Source organism: Oryzias latipes, chromosome 22 (assembly GCF_053564925.1).
Source record: "Oryzias latipes strain Hd-rR chromosome 22, Olatipes_Hd-rR_3.1".
Lineage (NCBI taxonomy): Eukaryota > Metazoa > Chordata > Actinopteri > Beloniformes > Adrianichthyidae > Oryzias > Oryzias latipes.
In genome coordinates, this window is record NC_136258.1 from 5,379,363 (window position 1) to 5,402,497 (window position 23,135).

Here is a 23,135-nt window from a genome sequence, read left to right on the forward strand (position 1 = left end):
TTGAAACAAAACATTCAATTGGAAAGCAGGAAAATACCCGAAACATTGTTTTATTGAGAGATGTTGAGGCGTTTAATCTCAGACTTCTGGGTTGGACGCAGATTCTGCAAAACATTTTCATTTCAACGGACTCATCTCCATGTGTTTGTGCTAAGAAGTCTTGAGGACTTCCTAACCTCCATTAAGATACATTCATGCTCATAAACTATGTCTCAAAATAAAACCTCGAAAAGGAAAAAAGAACCAACCTGAACTGTGAACATGACTTTCTGTTTCTGAGTGTTTTCCTGATAAACTTTTATGAAATAAGAACATGTCAATATATAGAAAAAGATATTTTATCAGAGTTTAAAAGAGAACATTCTTTTCTGTCTGATCCCACCAGATCTTCAGCGTTTTCTACACATCACCGTGTTTTGGCAGGAGTCAGAGCTTTAAGTCTGAAAGGATGAAGAAAACCTCCATCATTAAAAGGAACCAGGAGCTTTATCGGCATGAAGATTCCCAAACAGCAGCAAGGCTCCTCTTCCTCACGCCGCAGATTGCTCATTCACAGATGCTCCACCAACAGATCTTTGTGGGAGCAGAAGTCAGGTGAAAACAGAGGAAAAAATGATCTGAATCTGCAGCTGTGGAGCCCCAACCATCAGGATGGAGACGACACTGAGGGATCTAACAAAGCCTCTTTCACTTCTCACTGAGCTTCCTCTGAAGACCACGTTGCCGCTTCTGCTGAGAACTAGTGTTCAACTGTGTCCCACATGTGGGGGCTGTGGTGGAGTGGGCCCAGCATCAACCATTTCAGTCCAACAAACTCATCTGCTTCTCTCTGGCTCTCATCGCGTCTTCCCGACCATCAGGAAAAGAAAATGTCTGGAGTTTAGCATCGGTTGCTCCAAAGAAGGGCAGACGGACGCGCCGATGGGAACACCTGTCAGGTGTCGTCTGATGGCAGCAGATCAGGAGAACCACATAAAACCACATCCGCTTTAGAGTCTCTGCCGGAATGATCACTGCGGTTCTCTTGCATCAAGTCGACGAGGCGAAGCAGCTGATCCTGTGGTGGGAGGAGCCAGCGGGCGGCTCAGCAGTGGCTCGCCAGGATGTTAAAGAAGTGGTAGACCTCGTCCTTGTCGAAAACGGCGACCTCTGTGGAGCACTGGGAGCACTGCACCGGCCGGTACGTCTCAGCCGAGGCCTGGCTGTCCTCCGGTTTCTGTCCCCTCCTCCTCTTCCTCCTCTCTGATGGGTTTTTGTAGTGCAGCACCTCGTCCGTCTTCACCACACAGTTCATCACGAACATGGCTCGGTACTGCGTGCGGTACGTCTCGTGTCTGCGTGGAAGACAGCGCGTCAGGCTTCAGCGGCTCCTGTAACGGTTCAGACACACAGAAACCTTCCTCACCGCTGACAGTCCAGGCACAGCGTGGTCATGCAGGCGGGACAGTTGAGTACGGCGTCGCTTCTCGGTAAGCCCTGAGCACCGGAGCGGCGTGCCGCGGCCGCAGCCGCGTGTGTCCTGCCGCCGCGCCTGAACACAGAGACTCTGCTCAGACATCACAGACATCGGAGTCTTCACAGACATCCTGAACGCACCTCCTGGCGTCCACCCAGGCCTGGTCCCGGTCGTCCTCCTCCGGGTCGTACAGCAGCTCGTCGTTGCTGGGAATGAGGCGCCGCTTCCGCCTGCGAGCCGAAGAGCTGCCTGGAGACGCAAAGAGGGAGGTCAAAGGTCAAAGACCAGACAGGAGCAAAGACACGGCGTGAAGGTTCGTCTGTGGACAAACGCCTTTCTCTGTCATTTCATGACGTGCATTCAAACCCTGAGAATTATTCTATGTATGTACTAGAACAGAATTTCTGGCATGGTGGTACAACGGTCAACCGCTAACATTAATATTCCTAGTCCAATTCCCACTCCCAATTACGTTCACACCAGACGTGTCACACATTCTTGGACATGCGTTGTCATATGGTGTTCACAGTGGACGGGCGCCAACACGTCCACCACCTCCAGTTGGAGGAGGCTTGGGAGGAAAATTCAAAGCGGTGCAAATCTCCAGGCGTTTTCTTTCACGGCTCGATTCCGGTTTATGAAAGACTTGGTGTGTCATGTAGTTCTGGCAGGGCACAAACTGCACATTTTGAATTTCTCCTTCTTGATCACCTTTCAACCAGTTAGCCCATTTGGTGAATTAAAAAGGATGCTACGCATGCGTCACTACCAAATCTGACTCTCTGATTGGTCAAAGTTCAACTGGTTTAACTTTCAAAGTGCGTTCAGTGGGTGCAGGTTTTGTACAAAAACAGACATCAAGACTCGCGCAGAGATGCACGAACAAAAGAGTTTTGACCGAAGAAGCCGGAAATGCGCATTTACAAGCGTTTACATAGACTTGGACTCGTTGGAAGTAGTGGCGTAGACGCGGATTCCCGTGGGCGGTGTGAACCTAGCATGCCCGTGCTCACGCCGCGTCAGTGTGCGTCTTACCAGCTGTGTCCTCCTCCTCTGAATCAGAGTCAAAGTAAACGCTGTCGTACATCTGAGGGTTGGAGGAACCGACAACCTCGCTGCCTCCTCCAGTTTCTGCTGCAGGAGAGAGGAAACCTTCACATGCAATCCCTCCTGAAACCTTCGTCTGCAGTCAGATTAATACAGAAGCAGACCAACCCCTCCAGAGAACAGCTGATGAGCTGCCTTTGCAGAAAAACATTCAAAATTTACAAACTATTGGTTTGTTTTGGGACTTTTATTTAACACAAACTAATCATTCAATTTCTCCTGGAATTGTGGAGGATTTGAAGGTTCTGGTGGATGAGAGGTTGTGGACTCCGGCTGGTTTGACTTGACTTTCTACTATAGCAAGTACATTGTATTAAAAGAGCATTTTTCTATTTTAAATTGAACAGTATTTCTAAAATATATCTTTTTTCTAATGTTTGTATGATTTATTAATTAAAACAAAGTAAAGAAGCCAAACATGAGTGGTATCAGGTCAAAACTATTGTTTTTGAGTTTTGCATGAAACCTGTCTGGATCTACAAATCCTCCCATGCTGGTCACTGATCTGACTGTTCATTACAGCTCAGACCTTAAAGTCTGCAGCTTCTAAAGAGAAGAACAGCTTTTAAAGCTGCACTGAATGGAGGAATGGAAACATCAGAAGACCTGTGGGGTGTTCCAGGAAGCATGTTTAAACTAGCCTGACTTTAACCCTGAACTCTGGCTGAAATCCGCCTGAAATCGCTTACTCTGGGTATGTCGGTTCCAAAAGACCGGGTATGAGTTGGCGTAATTGCGCTCGACTTGGTAACCCTGGGTTAATGCTCGTGCACAGCAGGTACATAAAGACATTCTCAATAGATCGCCGATTTACGGAGTAACCATGGAAACGCGTGGAGAACAATGGTGGAAAAAGTATTATCTGAGCTTCTTCATCCACTAAATCATCTTCAAATGGACACGCCATGCTGCTTCACCTCTCTGAAAACAAACTAAGCTTCAACTAAACCTGCTCCAGACCAGGTTATGTTCAGAGCATGAGTTACTATGGCAACTTGACCTACCCTGAAGCATACCTCCATTTCTAAAACAGAAAGCTGAGGGTATCAACTTCCTTAGCCTCAAACTTACCGTGGTAACTAGCATAACCTGCTTTCTGGAATACCCCCCAGATCAGGCTCTAGAAGCAGAATGAGATGGTTTTGAAAGGAGAGACGGACAGTTATGCTGCTGCTGCTGCTGCTGATGATGATGCTGGGAGGCGGCTGAGGTTGGGGCTGGTGGCTCCAATGTGGTAAAGTGGTTCAAAACAACAAGCAGCTCTCTTTTGTACAAAAGCTTGGTGTTTCTGTGTTTGGAAGGGCCCTGTGTGTGTCTGTGCGTGTTACGGGTTACCGGCTGCAGGGGCCCAGCTTCCTTCCATGGTCCTGAGGGTGGAGCTCAGCTCTGCCTCCATCTCCTTCTCAAACTCATCCCCGCTGGAGGACTCGCTCTCCCCGGTCAGGTACTCCCGGATCAGCTTCTTCTTCTGGTCCGGCGTCCCGTTCAGCAGCACGTCCAGCTCGTCCTCGGAGCTGAAGACAGGCGTTTCTGTTCAAAACTGGACTTTTGGAAACCTTCATCATGATGACGATCATGAAGCAAAGCAAAACACAGCGCCAAAATGCGACATATTGCGTCTCTTTTATCATGGTCTAAAACCTGATTCAAACTTTAAAATTAAACGTCTAGGAACTGGTTTATCCTGCATATATTCTACCTTTAAAATCAAAAACATCATTAAAAACCAAATCATAAACATGTAATGTTTTTATCCGTTTTTGTTGCTTTCAGCTGTTGTTAGCCTCGTGCTGCTAGCATGAAGCTAACCGTCTGTTTACATCATACCTGCTCGAAGCGCGTTCTTCGTCGCTTGGCTCATCGATTTCATAAGCCTCACTTTCCACCGGTCCGTTAAACTTGCTCATTTTAACAATTTTAAACTTTCTCAGAAGACAAAACAACGGGAAAGATTTATCCCGAAACTGGTCTACACTCTGTCCAGTCTGACGTATGTCTTCTTCTTCGGCATCGGTTCTTCTTCTATGGTGGTAAAAGCACTTGGAAAACTCGTTACCGCCCTCTTGTGGAGAAACATTTTAAAATCATTTTTACTTCAACTATCTAAAAGGAAATTCATTTCAGAACTAAAAAATAAAAGTAGGTGGAATATAAAACAAAAGAAACAAATAAAAATAAATTTATTTATTGCTAAAGCCACAATTTAATAGTAAAATCGGTCAGGTTAAAATGCTGAAGCTAAATTTAAAAGATTAGAAAAGTAAAATTAATAAAAAAGAAGAAATTAATTATTGTTTGGATTTAACAGTAGGTATAACATGAAAATAATTAAGAAAATTTTCAAACATTATATATTTTTATGTATCCCCAAAATATAATGATAACTATAGACTTCAAAAAGCATTAAATAAAAAGTTTTTCAAGATTAGTTTAAGGATAACCCATGCAACTTGAAAAGGACAATAGAGGTGAAAAGATTATTCAGCCATAAGCGCTCATCCTGGCAGCTCAGGAACAAGCCCTGAGTACCAGAGCAATAGAGGCTCAGATCTACCACACCAGACAAGACCCAAGGTGTAGGCTGTGCAAAGAGGCGCCTGAAACAATCCAGCACATAACTGCAGGGTGTAAGATACTGGCAGGGAAAGCATACATGGAGCGCCACAATCAAGTGGCTGGAATAATATACAGGAACATGTGTGCAGAATATGAACTGGAAACCATAAAGTCAAAATGGGAAACACCTCTGAAGTGGTAGAGAATGAGAGGGCAAAGATCCTGTTGGACCTCCAGTGTTATGGCTGTGGCCGTATTCGGTTTTGTTCTTTTTGTTCTGTCTTTTTTGTATCATAGTGGGACTTCTGTGTTTTGTGGGTTTTTGTGTGTCTGTCTGATTACTTTGGTGCTGGAAAGGGTGTGGCTTCCTTTTGGACCCAAGCTGATGGAGGCAGCCTTTACAAGCAGCATGTGGACCCCCAGCCTGCCAGAAGGGAGCTTTGCTGCAACCTGTCTCCACGGAGGTTATTGTTTTGTCACAGGTAAGATTTCAGATCTCAGTCAGGTGGGGTTTTGTTTGTTATTTTGGGTTTGGTTCACCCTGAAGCCTTTTTGCTTCACCTTTTAGTTATTGTCGATCGGTATTTATTAATTTGTAAATAAATGTTATTTTTTATGGAGACACTCTTTTGGTGTTTTTGGTGTTAATTTAAAGTCAGGGCAAAAAGACTTTACTGTTATGTTGTGCTCCTCTAGGTCCCCCTAGATATCAAATGGGGCAAAACATCCAGATCCAGACTGATGCAGTGATCGCTCCTCTAACTTTACCTCGCCTGAGGAAATCTATTTGATCACCTTTCATAATTAAAGTTATGAACATACATCCACCCAGTGACTTTTCCAGCATCGTAGCAGAAATGTGCGACATCAAAGGTTTGACTGAGGAAAATCTGCAGCAAATCACCGTTTCAGGCTCACATGTTGAAGACATCTCTGTGAGTCTGCAAAAAATGGAAGATTTGAAGGCTGCTCAAAAACTCATGAAGAAGACTCTGAAAGCTGCTTTTAAAGACAACGAGACACTTGGAAAACAGCTGAAGCATCTTGGCAAAGACCTCAAAAATCAAGTCCAAGTGGAACGATTGTGCGACGGAGAACAGCAAAGAGTCAGTGAGTTGTCAGGAAGCATCGCAAACATCACAGCAAAAATGACAAAAAAGGAGTTGAAGAAAGAAATAACTGTGAAAAACACTAGAATCAGAATATCATGGGATAATGGAAGAAACTGAATTAATGATGAAAATGAAGAAAGATCTGTCTGTGCAAACCGAGGAACTCCGGGACAAGAGCAAAAATGTGGAAGATGTGCAGAACAACCTTGATGCTGTGAAAAAGGAAAATGCAGTTGTGAGGGAAGAAGTGAAATCCCTGCATGCAGTGATCTCATCTCTGCAGAAACACGCTGCAGGTCTCCAGGAAGAGCTGGAAGACCTGCAGACAAATCCTCAAGAATACAAAGATCTTCTGGACGAAGACATGGACACCATGAAGGAAAAGTCTCGTCTGGAGGATCTTGTGAGGAAGCAGGAAGAGGAGGTTGCTGGTTTGAGACAGATGGAGGAGTACATCCGAGATCTAGTTATGAAGCACAACTATCTGCTGGATGAACTGCAGCAGCTGACCCATCTTCTTCTACAAAAGGAAAGAGTGGAAGCTCAGAATTTTCAAATTAAAACAGACACAGAGCAACTGCAGCAAATGAAGAGGGATCTGTCTGTGGAAAATGAGGAACTGCAGAACAAGTTAAAAAAGGAGAAAATGTGGAGGAGAAACTCTGACCACGAGGACGGAGAACGACATTTTTCTGGACCATACCAAACGCAATAGTCAGGTTCAGACTTTGAGACAGCAATCTGCAGCTTTCCAAGAGAGCTCAAAGACTTGCAAGAACAACGTGTGTTTGTAAATTTATTTAGAACAATAGAAAGAAAGAACAAAAGAAAACAGCGAAGGAAAATTTAAATAGATCATGAATTGAAATTAAAGCCGCGAGAGGCAATGTATAGTCCACAGGCCATACAACGCCTGCAGCCATTAGAATTAGAATCAGAGACAGTTTGTTAGTTAGTTGTTTGTTACCCAGAGAGTAGTTTGCCCTCTCTGGGTGGGTGGAGTACTCTTCCCCCAGGTGGAAGAGTTTAATTATCTTGGGCTCTTGGTCACGAGTGAGGGAAGTTTGGAGCTCATCTGGGACCACGACCCGGTCCAGAACCTTTCTCTGGATGAGTGGTTGGAGGGGGTACAAGCCCGTAGTAGGGCCATCCTCCACATCTAGAGGAGCCAGTTGAGGCGGCTTGAGTATCTGGTTTGGAGGCCTCCCTGGGGAGGTTTTCCGTGCATGTCCCACTTGTGGAAGCCTCGGGGGAAGACCCAGGACAGACTGGAGAGACTACGTCTCTCAGATGGCCTGGGAACATCTCGGGCACCCCCCAGGGAAGCCTAGGGGGGAAGAAGAAGATGGATGGATGGATAGTTAGTTGTCTTAAGTGTTTTTTTTCTGCAAAAATCTCTCTATGTGAAGAATTTTTTTTGTGTGTTCCTTTGTGCAGTAGTGGGTTAACTCCGGGTGCTCCGGCTTTCCCTAGATCAGGGGTCACCAACCTTTTTGCGACAGAGGGCCATTTCATGGCCACCGAGTCGTATGAAGGGCGCCACAGGACCTGTTTACTAAAAACTTCCTAAATAACATAACTGGATGGATAACTAATGTTATACTAACAACTGCTTCTTTAATATCACTTATAACACTATGTGAAGTGATTCAATAATATCAAAAATCAAATCAATAATACATAAATTGTTATGTACTATGTTACAAATAATTACTATATCAATAATTATTTTACACAATTATCAGTGATTTACGTGTCAATAAAAATCAGAAAAACAGGTTTAGACATCAAACATTTATGTTTATTTGCTCAAACATTTGAAAGTCAGGATAAACACCTGCTGGATGCAATGTAATTGATCATAAATGAACATTTTTAGGCCAAGGAAAAAAACTGACAACTAACTGAACAAGATCTTTCTGAACATTTAACATTTTGTGAAATATTTTTTGATAAATGTTGTTGATGTAAATAACAGAAAAATGGTATCTGTGATTCGTCTGCTCGTTTAGTGAGAGGTCTGGCACTGCATGCTGCTCACCAGTGCATTATAATCTGGTGAATAATTTGATACTGCAATTCTCAGTGAGTCTTGCAAATGTGCATCAGTCAGGCATGTTCTGTGTTTGTTCTTGATAAAATTCATGTTGGAAAAGGCTGATTCACAGAGATAGGTTGAACCAAAAAAGCAGGCTATTTTCATAGCTGCTGTGCACACACCACTATACTTCTCCTGGTCCACAAGGCACCAAAAGTTTGGTGCAGACTGATGAGCTTTGAGGAGGAGGTCATTCTGCAATGTTAAGATTTCCATCTCTACATCACCAGCGTTCAAAGTGAACAAAGCACTGAGCTGCTCAGCAGTGGATGTCACATCTACTTGCATGAAAGGATTTGTAACAAATGACACGCATGGTTCAAGCTGCTCAAAGTCACAAAACCTGTCTTCAAACTCCTGTCCTAGCCTGTTTATGACTTGGGAGTACTTTTTTACAGCTTCATTTAACGCTGCGGATGCAGAAACATTGTCATTTAATGCTGCCTGCACAGAGGGAAAATGCAGCATTTTTTTCTTCTGTAGCTGCGTGGAGAAAATGCTCAGCTTGGCTCTAAATGCGTTTACCGCACTGATCGTGTGAGCAACAGTCTTATCTTTACCTTGCAGTTCCCGGTTAAGATGGTTCAGATTCCCAGTCAAATCCGTTAAAAAGGCAAGGTCAAGTACCCACTCTGGGTCCTCCAGCAGAGATGTGTCTTCCCCCTTGGATTTCATGAACTCCTTGATTTCACCCAGAAGTGACAAAAAACGCTGAAGAATCCGTCCCCTGCTGAGCCATCTAATTTCGGTGTGTAAAAGTAAGTCACCATATTCTGCAGACAGCTCATCCATTAGCATCTTGAACATTCTGTGTTGTTTAGCTTTGGAGCGGATGCTGTTTATAATCTTTACAACAGGAGTCATCACGTGATCAAAGCCGGTCACTTTGGCACAAATCGCTTGTTGATGTATGATGCAGTGGTAGTGCAGAAACTTTGGAAAGTCTGGATCATTTTTGCATTGTGCAATGAAGCCCACATGCCGGCCTGTCATAGCTGGTGCCCCATCTGTTGTTACAGATACCAACTTTTGTACCGGCACCTTTTTCTCCACAAAAAAGTTTTTGACTGTGGTGTAAATGTCAACTCCCCGTGTTGTTGTCTTCAGTGGCAGAAGTGTCAGTAGTTCTTCCTTTGTAGAAAAATCCTCAAACACCATTCGGATAAATATCATTAGCTGAGCCGTGCTGGCGCTGTCTACCGACTCATCACATTGGACACTAAACCACCTGCAGGCAGCGAGATCCCGGTCCAGCTTCTCTGTTAAGTTCTCAGACAAAGATGTGACTCGTCTAGCAATTGTACTTGCTCCAAGCTGGACATCGGAGAGTGTAGAGATGACATCGGGAGCATATTTCTCATCTTTGAATATTGTGTTAGCGACAAGCATCATAGCTTCTTTTAACACCTCCCCATCTGAAAAAGGTTTCTTGTTTTTAATCAAAAAATGTGCAGCTCTAAACGAAGCTTCGGTTGCGTTGTGAGATTTTTTTGCTGGCCTCGTGAAAAAAGTCCTTTGCATGTCCAAAGCTGCCTTTAACCCACGGGCTTTTTCTGTCCGTAATGCGCTGCCGGGCGGGTAGTTAGCGTCAAAGTTTTTGTGGCAGGTTTTAAAGTGCCTCTCCACATTGTGCCGCATTGGTACAGCAATAGCTGTCCCACAAATAAGGCACAGACATTTATCATTAAATGATGTAGAAAAGAACTCTACCTCCCAATCATCTTGAAAATGGTATACTCTTTTTCTCTTTTCTGTCATTTTTTTGGCAGCAAGCAGGCTAACTCCTCATCATCACCTCACCCAGTTGGCCTGTCAGGAAAACCTTGAATGACCGCGAAAAAATGAGAACATGGCCGCGCACGAATGACGTTTGACTTAGAAAAAGGAGAGTTCAATATCAAATATTTCCATTAAATTTTTTCAGTTCCATATAACATATTTTAAAAATCTATATAATACAGAGCCTTAGATATATTTATTTTATGGGTAAAATAAATAAATAAAGCGATCCCACAAAATAATATTTCCCACGCGATAATTATGCGTTCCCACAAAATAGTATTCTGATATAAATGTATCCTGTTGTAATTGAATGCACCACAGGTACAGGGGCATTATGGGAAATGTGGGATGAGACGGATACTACATAGCATTTAGCTTTCGGATGTAAAGTGACTGCTAACAACAATTTTGATCGAAGACAAGTTACCTCAGCATGTCTTGAGTATTATTAATCCTATTCGCCCCTAAACTACAACATAACATAGTGCAGTCAGCTGCCCGAATGCCGGCATGACAACCAAACGAGCCCCGCGGCGGGCCGGGGCTCGTTTGCCGGCATGCTGGCATTCGGGCAGCTGGCTGTCCGTCTGCCGGCCAGCCAGCTGCGGTATCATCAGCAGCAAGCTCGGGCATCCTAAATCTTATGATATTTTTCTTATTTCCATTGAAACAATAAAAATAGATCATTCTTGTTTTTATTTTCCCCCTCTTAAACTAATGTGGGTCACGGAGACATGGAAGTAGCGTTAGAAAGCGACTTTAGCGGGAGAACGGAGACCGTACCGCAATGTGAATGAACACACACATGCAAGGTAGAGACACGATTACCAATGCTTTTTTAGAGCTTTTTAAGATAAATAAATCTGATATCTGAACATCATGTGTCTTCCATGAATTGTAACGAGACAAACAGAAATGTGGAAGGATCTGCTGTAAATCTCAGTATCTCGCACACATACGTATATATTGATTTGCAATAAGAGCATTGCTATTTCTGGAGCCTTCCCCGCGGGCGCCACAGAGGGTGCTCGGGGGCGCATGGGCGCCCGCGGGCACAGGGTTGGTGACCCCTGCCCTAGATGCTAAAAAAGACTTTTTTAAAAACTGATAATTATATTAATAATTAAAAATAAATTATAAAATATACAAATCGATTTTATTACTATGCAATAATAATAATACATTAATAATACTACATGAATAATACTTTTGAATGAATCGATCGATCGATCGATAGATAGATAGATAGATAGATATCAGTCACCAAATTGTACAGATAATGAAACAAACTAAAGCCTGGCTGTCCTGTAGGTTTTCTCCGAGTACTTCGGTTTCCCAACAGTAATTGTTAGCTATTGGCTAGTGACTGATAAATACCCCCTCCCTGAATCGCCACCATATCGTGGTGGAGGGGTTAGCGCACCCGAATGATCCCAGGAGCTTTTAGCTGGGTGGTGTTCCACCTCAAACTGGTCCTGGGAGATGGGCCAGACTAAGGGCGATTCAAACAAAAATCTTTTTCATTACTAGATCCACTTACTCCCTTCAATAAGAGTTACCAGTTCCCCAGCCTGGAGCCAGACTAGTTAGTTCTTGTCTGGTAGCTTTTAATTGCTCTGGGGAAGTGGACAGTGGGGCAGTGGACAGCAAGCATGTTGACCTGAAGGCCCCCCCCCCAAAGGAAATCCTCTGGTGGATTTGGTTGGTTGTTGGTGATAGATGTGGAGCAGGACGAGCGACGGTGGGAAATTGGCTTTATCCACCTTTGGTTAGATGCTTTACAGTGGATCACTGAATCGTCTGTCTTCATGAGTCCCCAGAGAAAACCTATCTTAACCCGGCTGCTTGTGAAGAAAACCTTCTGGATGCTTTCTGCACAGTGGAGTCTGTATTGGCACCTGACTGAAGATCCAGAGCAGAGTGTGAAGTTCTCGTGTTCTTCACAGCTTCATCAGGTCCAAAGCACCACAGGAACCTGCAGTGATGAGGATGTGGTAACTGAAGACCATTCGCTGCACAGGATAGGTTTGCTGCCAACAGTGAGGCTCTCCAGCTGAGAGACTCCATGATGATCCACTTTCCAGCAGAGGGAGCAGAGCCATGGCAGCTCCAGAATCCTGTTTTCTGTCCTCCAAGGACTGACACACAACGTTTCTTTTGAGTGCCACCCACAAAACCTTTTAGAGCTTGAGTCTCTCTTTTTCACAGTTTTTACATAAACATTTCAAGTACTACAATAGTTGAAAAGGCAAGAGATTAAAACAGGTTAACTAGTACATTTGGACTGGTATAGGTGCGAGATGCTGCTCAGTAGCATAAACGCAGTCGCCATAGATATATAGTGTAGCGACCTGGGGGTTAGCCCTGCCTTCAGCACCAAAGGCTCATGGGAAGTGGGGAGCTCAAGGGTGAAACCTTGAGTCAGAGGGTTGTGAACTTAAGTGATCCTCCATGCTGTTTGGCTGTTTGTGTGAGATGGAATTATAGCCTGTCTTATTGATTATTCCTCCCTAAGACTGGCCGGGGTCGTGCGGTGTATGGGGCATGGACAGCTCTCCCTTTAAGCCTCTTCATGAGCAGTTTGGCTTTTGCTACCCCGCTAAAGTGACGGTCCGGCCGGATCGTTACAATGTTAATGGGTTGGCCGTCACGTGACATATGACACGACACACATGCGCCATTACTATGCATTGAGTCTTGCCCGTCTTGCTGAGTGAAGTAGCGAGAGGGTCCAAACAGGCACGCAAAAAAATTGCAAAAGGGAACATTAAGAGGAACCACCTTGTAATAATGTTAGTAATCACATTTTCATGGAAAGAAATCAGGCGGGGAAGGGTGAAGTGGTCGCTAAAGTGGGAGCTAGCATGCTAGTTTGGGTCATCCATGTATATTTTTGTTTAGAAAGTGACTATCCGCATGTAATTTTCTAAATACCAGTGGCCAGTGTTGAACCTTTTTCTTGGCCACACAGACCCGGAAGAATGGTTAAAGTTAGGATTAAGTTTAGGGTTGGGGTTTAAAACACAAAATGGTGTTTATGTTGTTTATGATAGAACTACGGTGGCCGAGAGGTGCAAGACACGATTACATTTAAGATACAACAACAACAAATCCCAGTACAGATGAATAAATACTGAAACACAACACCAAATCACTCAACATAGTACTGTGTCCTGAAACACGAAAGCAATCCTGTTACAAATGACCAAATCCAAGAACCAGAGGTGGGGTACGAAAATTAATTAAATTACCAAAAAAATTTATATTTATAAATGCAATTTTAAAAATGTATAAATGTAATTATTGATGTAAATTTGAAATGTTTTGTTTGTTTTGTTTAACTGTGTTATTTTTAGTCAGTTTCTTTGTATTCACTTGTATCAACACTAATTCCACTTTGGGCGCGTGGTGAAGTACACGTTTTCTGTTCCTGTCAAAGCCACAGAGCGCGAGGGCTACATGCGGGTTATGGGGTAGCCAATGGCGTCTGCCCGCGCGGGCAGAGTGTTAAACGTTTCCGTGAAGGTGTAACCGTGTAACCCCGATTCTTGTCAGAGAAGCGGCGTTATATTACGCTCTTCTGCACAGATAAACTCTTTTTTTTTTTTTTTGTTCATTCTTGTAGAAGACACTAGTGTTTCTCTTTCACATGTTTACGTGACCAGACGCTGTGACCCAGCAACAAAGCGCCCAGCCCGCCTCCTGTTCTCTTGTTCCGCGGAACATCACATCCAGCACGTCCGCCGCGCGCTCCTCAGCGAAGCAGCGGCGGAAAAGCGGAGAGAGGGAGTGGGCTTTTCAAAATAAACCCAACCTCAGGTGCTGCTCAAAGTTTGAAATAAATCACTCAATTAGTGTTTCAATTTAAAATTCATGATTTATTACCGCATAGAGCTTTTTTAAATTATGAAAAACACCTTACTGCACTATTATACAAAAACGGAAAAGCCCAGGTAGTAAAAATGAAAAGAAAACAAAGAATTACACAAATGAATTGGTATTACAAAGAAAAATTGGAATTTAAGTTTTTTTTCAGCCTGGTTTCGATGGAGATTTCCTCTTCATGGTTTCCATGTGTCATTCTCAGTATACGAAAATACACCTAAAACATTTTTTTGAGTAGGCTACATGCGGATGCATGCTCGGAACAGCTTCAGTGGTCTGGACTGAAATGCACAATACTAGTAAAAAAAAACGGAAATGAAGTGGATTGTCAAAGCAGATTAATTGTAAAGAGTTACAAATAGGCGAAAAAAGACGGGAATACTATATAAAATAAGCTAAGTAAATATGGACTAAAAAAATCAAGTTGAAATAACTCATTTGTAAATATTTGATTTGCCTTTCAGCTAGCTGTTCCTTTTAGGATTTACCACAGAAAAGCCATTTCCACTATTTAATCTTGTTCATAAATATTTTTAATAAAAGTATTTGTAAATAAACAAATATTGGGATATTATTTTAAAGCGTTTTCTTTCATTTAAAAAGCTGACACAGACTCAGGTCTTTAGAGATCCAAGGATCAGAATAATAAGTCACGACACTGTCTTCCTTTCTAGCCCTAATCTTAAAAGTTAGATATCAGATTTTTTTTAACATAAATGTGATATTTTGCTGGTTTGAGGTTGAGTGTTGTTTGTGTTGAACAGATTCTGAGCTTGAGCGGTTTGTCGTCTTATTGTGAAAAGTCGTGGCGGAAGTGGTGTGAGCGCCGCATCGACGCGCGTCTGGAATAAGAGGAGCGGGGCTTCCCTCGGAGTTCAGACCGAAGCAGAAACTCCGCGGAAAGTCCAGTCTCGCTCTTGTTTTGGGTTTCCAACATTTACCGGACCTCCCGCCCCTCCGGTTCAGTCCTAACGGTTGTAAAGCCTGAAGCCCCCACCGCCATGCCCATCACCGAGCAGCTGTCCCACACCGACCTGGAGCGGCTGGCTTTGGACCGAGTGGTTCCGGCCCTGCTCACCCACGGCTTCTACTACGTGGACGGGCTCCTCGGGGAGGTGGCCGGGGCCGCCGTGCTGGACGAGGTGAAGGGAATGCACGGCTCTGGGGCGCTGCACGACGGCCGGCTCGCCGGCTCCGCCCCCGGGGTCCAGCGGCGGACCATCCGCGGCGACAAGATCGCCTGGGTGAGCGGGTCCGAGCGCGGCTGCGAGGCGATCGGCTTCCTGCTCAACCTCATCGACCGGCTGATCTCCGTGTGCGCCGGCCGGCTGGGGAACAACAAGGTGATCCGGGAACGGTCCCAGGTGAGAGACCGGGAACGGAGCCGGGACTGGAGCTGTAGTCACTTTAATCCCAGAGATGAGCTGCCATTAACTAAAGAATGAATTATTGCTTTAACAACTAATAAACATCATGTTTTAAATATAAAAATGACTTTAAAGTCCCACTCCTGACACCTTTGGTCTCTTAATTATGATGATGCTGTTTTTAGCCTACATCTAAAAACCTGTGTCATTTCTAGGACATAGTTTCTGCAGAGCGGCAGTAGTTCATTAGAAATTAGTCTCTGAGTTGTGGGCAGCACAGTTGGCAACCCCGCCGCTCTTCCCATTGCTGAGAGCTGTCTGTCTGCATGCTCTACATTAGAGCAGGATCCAGTTAGGATCCAGATTCCAGCTCAAGACCAGGAAAATAAAGACGATCACGGATCTATTTGTCTGCAGGTGGATGCATTGGAAATTAAGAAATGCCACATTGTCGCCACAAGAACACGTCTATAAGACCATTTTCATGGGTGTGGGTCTTTAAGATAATAATAAATGAAAGAAACAGAGACATCCAGCCTCTAAAGCTATAAACTATCATACAGGAATAGATGTTCGGGGCCAAATCAGCCTAAAGTCAGTCACTTTGAAGAATAAATAAAAAACAGTCTTAAACTCAAAAGTACACATAAAACTTAAGGAAATGTTGTCGATTTGAAATGTGAATTAAAAAAATTCTATATTCAGTCCTCAGTTTACAGTTTCAATTCAGAGTTTTTGTTTTCGGAGTCGATCTGAACTGTACGTGGGGGCGGGACTTTGAGCCCATAGGGTACTGTAACATGACTGACAGCGGGCGACTTGCTGGCGCCGCCTGTGTCCTCCGTCCTCTGATGTGGCTACCTAAAGTTCAGATCAATACCAGCAGATGCTACATGAAAAATGTTTATTTGTAACAACAGTCTTTATTTTTTTGAAGTTTCCATGTGCCGTTCAGAGTCTAAAACAGATGTTCAGTGTATTTTTTCTCTAATTTACAGTCTGGATTATCATGTATGTTAAGTCATTTCTGAATCAGAATATCTCTGCACCTCCTTCAAAACCTCAGAACCTCACAGACGCCGCTGTGGCTCATCAAGCCTCGGGAGAAGAACAAAAATAATCCAGATTAACGATGAAGAGGCCAGATTAAGGGTCATTCACTGCTGCTTTTCAGCTCCACACAAACCTAAACAGGCAGTGAATCAAAGGTTAAACTGAAACCTTAACTCAGTTTTTTATCAAACAACCAGGGAGCCCTTGGCAGAGGGGGGGTCAGGTGTGTGTTGGGCTCAAGGGCACTCTGGCAGTCACTCTGTGATCTGTTGTGAATGTTCAGGTGTTCTGTCGTTTATCCTGGTTTAGATTTAGTGATGATGAAGAGGAAGATGCAGAGCTCAGACTGAAGGCTCTCCAAATTTTCTGCATTGATGGGGGTTCGAATCCCAGCAGCTGTTGTGGTCTCACAGCTCATCCTCCTGACCTTGTCCGCGTCTGCGGCGTACAGACCACCAACCCCTCGGTTCAGCCGTTTCCACAGCAGAGGCGCTCCTCTGGCGGGGGTCCGTCCCCGGCGTTCCTTCGTTTGGGGCAAGGGGGGAGGGAGTCGGCCCGGCGGCCTGTGCCTCACGCTCCGCACGTAGCTCTGTCGTAAAACCGTCAGCAGATGGGAAACCCCCCCCCCCAGCAGCAGCCAGCCACGCTCTCCCACAATGCAGCAGTTCTGGGTCCCACCCCAGGAGCAGGAAGGGGAATAAAAACACCTCCAGGTGATTTATCCGTCTGCAGCCCCTCCAACCCCCACCCTGACACACTTATGTTTTTGTTTGTGCGTGCACGAGCACGTGCGCACATGCCTGAGCAAACGTGGAGCTTCCTGCTTCCTGCCAGGATGTGGATTTGGCGGCAGGTCAGCCCCCCCTCCCCCTTCCCCAGTTGACCCCCACATGTCATTCCTCACTCTGACAGTGAGGAAGAGGAGCTTATGATGGGATGTCTGTTGTGGATTCACATCAACTCCTTTTCATGACGACACAAACAACAACAACAAGTTTGTTTGATCAAAACAAATGTTGTCAAAAGTCATAAAAAGGATTAGAAATGAGACAAACCCGGCCGGATTCAGAGGTTTTGCTGTGAACCAGTTCTTGTGGCTCCACATGGGGGCGCTGTAGAGCAGCAGGACTGCTGGAATCCACAGCGGCTGAGTTGAAGTACTGATCCAAAGCTGGGAACAGTTGTGGTTCTGGAGGTTCCACTGGGACGGCAGCTGTCCGTGGGGTTTGAATTCTGAGCTTCCGTCACATCGTGAGGTGTTCTGCCGTCTGCTTGAACCCGGTCTCTGCTCTGACCCGTCCTCCTCTCGTGTGTTTCCGGTCCTTAGGCCATGGTGGCGTGTTACCCCGGAAACGGAGCCGGTTACGTCAAACATGTGGACAACCCGAACGGCGACGGACGCCGCCTCACCTGCATCTACTACCTGAACAAGAACTGGAACGTGAAGGTGAGCTGAGCTCTGCCTCTTTCGCAGACGGCGAGGAAGACGAGAAGACTTCATGCTGGGGGGCGGGGCTCTGTCCCTACAGGAGCACGGCGGCGTTCTCCGAATCTTTCCCGACGGGAAGGCATACGTGGCCGACATCAAGCCGCTGTTCGACCGGCTGCTGGTGTTCTGGTCCGACCGCAGGAACCCGCACGAGGTGCAGCCCTCCTTCTCCACCAGGTGAATGTCCGGCGCGTCGGTGCGATTCCCCACAGAAACCCCCCCAGTCTCCAGTTTCATGCTGCTGCCGCTGAACCCTCAAGCACCATTCCAGCGGATTCTGAAGTGCTGATGTGCAACACGTCCTGAGCAGGGCGCGTTCAAGCCACCACTTTCATTACAAAGTCTACGTAAACCAGCGTTTCACGCCTCCACATTCAGAACTCTAGTGAACACACACACGCTTTAAAGATCATTTGCAGGCTCTGACATTATCGAGCTTTAACCAATCAGGGACTTGGATTAGTTGGTGACGTTTGAATGGTGTCTCCCTTTAATTCATGGAAGAGCCAACCGTTTAAAAATAGATCCTGGAGGAGAATTAATGATTGCGGTTCCGGCGTTATTTTTTCACAATAAAGCTTTGTCTCTCACAGCTTTATTCTAAAAGTACTTTCAGAATAAAACCTTGTCTCTCACAGCTTTATTCTGAAAGTACTTTCAGAATAAAACTTTGTCTCTCACAGCTTTATTCGGAAATTACTTTCAGAATAAAACTTTGTCTCTCACAGCTTTATTTTGAAAGAATCACCTCAGCGATTCGCACCGCTTTGACCCATCCAGTCTCTTCTGGTGTTTAAAATCCCACATGCTGCACATGCGTTCTTGACACGTCTGGTGGGAATTTACCCTCTCAGTAGTGAAGTGCTTGTGGAATCAACATAAATCCGCTGATTCTAGGCGGAGAAAAGCGGCTTGGCGCCGTTTTGTGGTTGTCTCTCTGCATTCTAGACGTCTTCTTCCACTTTCGGCTTCTCCCATCAGGGGTCGCCACAGCGAACGAGTCGCATGGTAGATTTGGCAATGTTTTACGCCGGATGCCCTTCCTGACACAACCTTCTCAAACCGGGCTTGGAACCGGCAGAGGTAGAGAAGGGAACAGGGAGCAGCCCGGAGTCGAACCCGGGTTTCACGGACGGAAGGCGCCGCAAACCAGCACGAGCTAAACTGGCATTCTAGACGTCTGACGCTGAGGAAAAGCATCCATGTCGCTCAGCTGATTCATGGTGATCGCATTAACTGTCGAGAATTTACGGGATGTAGCAATGTGCCATTTAGGTGTCGTGTTTGGTGAAATTGGTCTTACGTTGCATAGAAGACTGTAAAATCCTGCAGATTTACAGCCCGGGATCGACGTTTTTGATCGGCTTCCATTTGTTTGTGCGTACAAAGACGAAGGCTCACCTTTGGTTCTGCTTTCAGGTACGCCATCACAGTTTGGTACTTTGACTCCGAGGAGCGAGCCGAGGCCAAGAGGCGCTTCCAGAAAGTGACGGGTGAGTCTGTGTGACGAAGGCTTACACAGCAGAAACACAATCTGACCCACAATGCCCTGCAGTCACATCAGGGTCTGCAGCCTTCAGCCTTAACCCTTGTGCTATCTTAGATGACCCCACCCTTACATTGACGCGTTATTCCTACCATGACAAAGGTGGATAAAGGTGGAAAGATTTCATGTAATCCATGGACACCAGTGAAGATCACAAATCATTGAAGAAAAAAGGTTCAGAGCACTGTCTAGTGCAGGGGTGGGCAATTCCAGGCCTCGAGGGCCGGTGTGTCTGCATGATTTCCAGATAGTCTTGCCCTACTCATGGCTGATTACCTGGTTCAGGTGTGTCCAGCCAATTAGAACATGCCAGAGCAGGGTATGCTGGCAAACATGCAGGAATGCGGCCCTCAGTGCCCACCTCTGTTCTAGTGGATCTAGATGACCCAACTCCCAATGTTAAAGTGCCTATGATAGCACAAGGGTTACAAAAGCCTTGAGGTACTGACTAAAGCCCAACAAAACCCAGAAAGACCCTCTGCACTTTATACAAAAATACACTTTTTTTAAGTTTTTGTGGCCACTTAACCATTCATTAATAAAATGTTTCTTTATATTTATATAACAACATATAAGTTCCTTTCAAAATAAAATGCATCCCGTGTCAATACGATCTTCCTGCTGCAGGAGTTTTGCTGAAATTAAAATAAAAAAGTCAAACTTGATCATTTCCATCATAACTCTGGTGCACCATCGTCCTTTTTCTCTTTTTACTATTGAATAGAAACAACAGTGTTGTAGAATCTAATTTTAATTAAAAATCTATGCATATTAATGCAAATGTAACTTGCAGCTAAACAGAAACTAGACTAGATCAGAATATGTGCTTTAAGCTTTTTCTAATACCAGTAGATTAAACCTTTTAAAATGATTTTTGCTCATTTATCTGACACTTGAACAACTAAAATTAATAAAATGAACTAAAAGAAGTTGATTTAAATCATCGATATATTTCTTCAAGCCCAAAGAGCCACAGTGGGGGCTCCAGTTGTGGACCCCTAGTCTTCTCTGGGTTCAGCATTTAGCTGCAAATGAGACAAACCTGGATCCCTGGCTGAGTCGGCACATTTCAGTAGAATTCGCTGTAGATATTTTTTAAAGTCCGGGTTTCTTCTGTGTTTCAGCGAACACACACAGCCGGACTGCAGCCCCCCCTGACTGTGAGAAGACACTGCCACCTGGTGTTTGAGATGGGGAACAGCGTCAACTCCTGGCTCTTGATCTTCCCACGCAGACGTGGGCTGGTGTTTCCCCGACTCAGGACGGGATTTCTGCTGTGTCGTGATCCTGGACAGTGACCCACCTGAAGACTGCCCCGTTCTGACGGGGGTGGGAGGGGTCCTGAGAGGTTTGCGCAGAGACGATGCTTTCAGGCCTCAGCGTTCTGCAGAAGGCCGGCGCCGGCACACGGTGCCGTTCACTGAAGGCACGGATGAATGAGACTTGAACTTGGAGCTCCTGAAGTGCAGACTCCGCCTCCACCCAGAAGCCGTTCATGAAAGCTTCCCTTCGTGGTCAGACGGGGACGTGGACTCACAGTCTGCTTGTTTACACACACTGATGGATTCAAGTGTGATGGAAATGTTGTTTGTAGTAAGAAAGCCTTTTTTCTGAATTTAAGGTCATTAAAAATATCTATAACTTCAGCTTCCATTACTTCTCATTCTCCTTTTTGGGTGGAGGGGAACAGTTATAAATCAGCAGTTTCAAAGCAACAGAAAAATGCTCTGATGGAAGGTTTTGAAGAAATACCACATGCTGACAATTGATCAATTAGCAGCAGAATGGAGGAACAGCCCACTGCCGCCTTTACTGGGTGCGAGGAAAGCTTTATTTGTTGTACAGAAAGGTATAGATGATCTTTGGCTCTGGGACAATGATGTCTTCTGTGTGTGGGATCAGCTTAGGCCATAGATGAATAAACCGCCAGACTAACCCAGAAATGGTGTTCTTGATGTTTAGGACATGTTTAACCCTTGTGCTATCCTAGGCACTTTAACATTGGGAGTTGGGTCATCTAGACCCACTAGACAGTGGTCTGAACCTTTTTTCTTCAATGATTTGTGATCTTCACTGGTGTCCATGGATTACATGAAATCTTTCCACCTTTATCCACCTTTGTCATGGTAGGGAGAACACGTCAATGTAAGGGTGGGGGTCATCTAAGATAGAACAAGGGATAAAGGTGTGTAGACATCAGCTTTTAGACGTTTAAATTGAGCTCCGCTTTCATTGGAGTCGTCGCAGTCAACGATGACAGAAATGATTGTGTGAATGAACTGGAGAAAACGCTAAGAAGATACTTTCTGAACAGTAAATAGAAGTAAAAAAAATTATCTTCCCACTTTCTTTAAAACTATTAATTAAATTCTATTTGACAACTATCATATTTAATTCAGGGTGTCATTAACTGTACGGATATTTGTGGGGAGGAGGAATAATATTGTCAAGAAAATAGCATCATTTTGTTTGTTCATGAATTCATATGGATTTCACATCCATTTTTATTCTTTTATTTATTTCTGCAATTGTTTGAAGTAAACCAAAACCAGAAATCGATGTTTTTCAGATCAATAATAATAAATCCTGAAGTCAAAGATGTTTTGTTTTTAGCCTTTTTAAGTGTAATTTGGTGAATCCTTACGTTTTTAATGTTTGCTTTGTGCTTATTAGCTCTTGTTTATTAGCATTTGCATTCTTTCAAAATGTTTCCATGGGGGTGTCTGCAATGGGGGGGTTGTTTGGGCTGGCCGATGCTACAGATTGTTCTCCTGGGACGTTGTTCTCCAAGGGCTGTTTTTGGGGGAGTTGAGAAGATTTATTCTATTTTTTTGCAGCATAACCTCTTGACGACCTGAATCATTTCCAGCTAAAAAAAAAAGCGCTTCTGTTTTTGCGTTCATGTAGATTCTAAATGGAGGTCATTTTGGAGCCAAAAGAGTCTGATGATAGGTATTTGCACCAGTAAGCTTCAAGGAGCTCCGTAAAGGAAGGGTCTGAGTTCCGGTGAGGCTGGGGGCAGCGGGCAGCCGGTGGCGGCGTGCGCAGACTCGCAGCAGCATCAGCAGCAGTGTGTGGAGAGTGGAAGGGATGGTTGGAGGTGTCAAACAAAAGGAATGATGCTGTAACACATTTGAGAGATCTTTTTATTATGAATATGGCCCCTAGAGGATGGTAAAACTGGGTTACAGAAAACCAATGTGTGAAATGCTCCTCTGAATGGATGAGAACCCAGGAAGAAAATGACGAGTGCACACTTTAGGACCTGCAGTGTTAGTTATGGTAACAGAAAGGTGGCTCTTAGAAAAACAAACAAAATCAGGCACTCAAAGTTACACATAAGTTGGTTTTAGGTGTTTTTTCATATTTGTTCCCTGGCGGAAATCAACCCCCCCCCTTCAAAAAAAATAGAAATGTACCATTGGGGTTTATTTCTTTTTTTATGTTTTAATTTGTTTGGATTTAGAATTATATAACACTGTTAACATTGACAACAAGAGATTCCCTCTCTGCTGTATTTCAGCTACTCGGCACCAAGTTCCTCATAAAAGAATCTGTTTAATTGTACAAGAAGTTGTTAAAAACACAGACACAGTTTCTTCACAGTTAAATGAAGTGATTTTCCATATTTGCAGGTCTTCAACAGTATGCAGTTCACAGCAGCTGTGATTCCAAAACCACCAG

General features: G+C 44.5%; 2 protein-coding genes across 3 annotated transcripts; one reads left to right on the plus strand and one right to left on the minus strand.

Moving 5' to 3' along the window:
* Positions 1–34: 34 nt before the first annotated feature.
* Positions 35–4,600, minus strand: eapp (e2f-associated phosphoprotein). 2 transcript variants are annotated; one of them, XM_011490751.3, is made up of 6 exons: positions 4,391–4,600; positions 3,899–4,077; positions 2,492–2,587; positions 1,597–1,705; positions 1,406–1,531; positions 35–1,334 (listed from the first exon to the last, which is right to left on the minus strand). In XM_011490751.3, the coding sequence occupies exons 1-6, from the start codon at positions 4,468–4,470 to the stop codon at positions 1,085–1,087; spliced, it is 840 nt and encodes a 279-aa protein (XP_011489053.1). In that variant the 5' UTR covers positions 4,471–4,600; the 3' UTR covers positions 35–1,084. The 2 variants fall into 2 exon arrangements, with proteins under 2 accessions (XP_011489053.1, XP_004082790.1); XM_004082742.4 differs by having other exon boundaries at positions 2,492–2,590.
* Positions 4,601–14,819: 10,219 nt separating this feature from the next.
* On the plus strand, positions 14,820–21,097 carry egln3 (egl-9 family hypoxia-inducible factor 3). Its single transcript, XM_023951862.2, has 5 exons — positions 14,820–15,360; positions 17,744–17,863; positions 17,946–18,082; positions 19,325–19,398; positions 20,576–21,097. The coding sequence occupies exons 1-5, from the start codon at positions 14,998–15,000 to the stop codon at positions 20,638–20,640; spliced, it is 759 nt and encodes a 252-aa protein (XP_023807630.1). The 5' UTR covers positions 14,820–14,997; the 3' UTR covers positions 20,641–21,097.
* Positions 21,098–23,135: the final 2,038 nt, after the last annotated feature.

Excerpts from the sequence above, each read along its gene's own strand:
- eapp (XM_004082742.4), bottom strand. The coding sequence starts at position 4,470 with ATGAGCAAGTTTAACGGACCGGTGGAAAGTGAGGCTTATGAAATCGAT. Across the intron at positions 4,078-4,390 it reads GAAGAACGCGCTTCGAGCAG|CTCCGAGGACGAGCTGGACG; the intron begins GTATGATGTAAA and ends GCCTGTCTTCAG. Across the intron at positions 2,591-3,898 it reads AAGCTGGGCCCCTGCAGCCG|CAGAAACTGGAGGAGGCAGC; the intron begins GTAACCCGTAAC and ends TCTCTCCTGCAG.
- egln3 (XM_023951862.2), top strand. The coding sequence starts at position 14,998 with ATGCCCATCACCGAGCAGCTGTCCCACACCGACCTGGAGCGGCTGGCT. Across the intron at positions 15,361-17,743 it reads TGATCCGGGAACGGTCCCAG|GCCATGGTGGCGTGTTACCC; the intron begins GTGAGAGACCGG and ends TCCGGTCCTTAG. Across the intron at positions 17,864-17,945 it reads ACAAGAACTGGAACGTGAAG|GAGCACGGCGGCGTTCTCCG; the intron begins GTGAGCTGAGCT and ends CTGTCCCTACAG.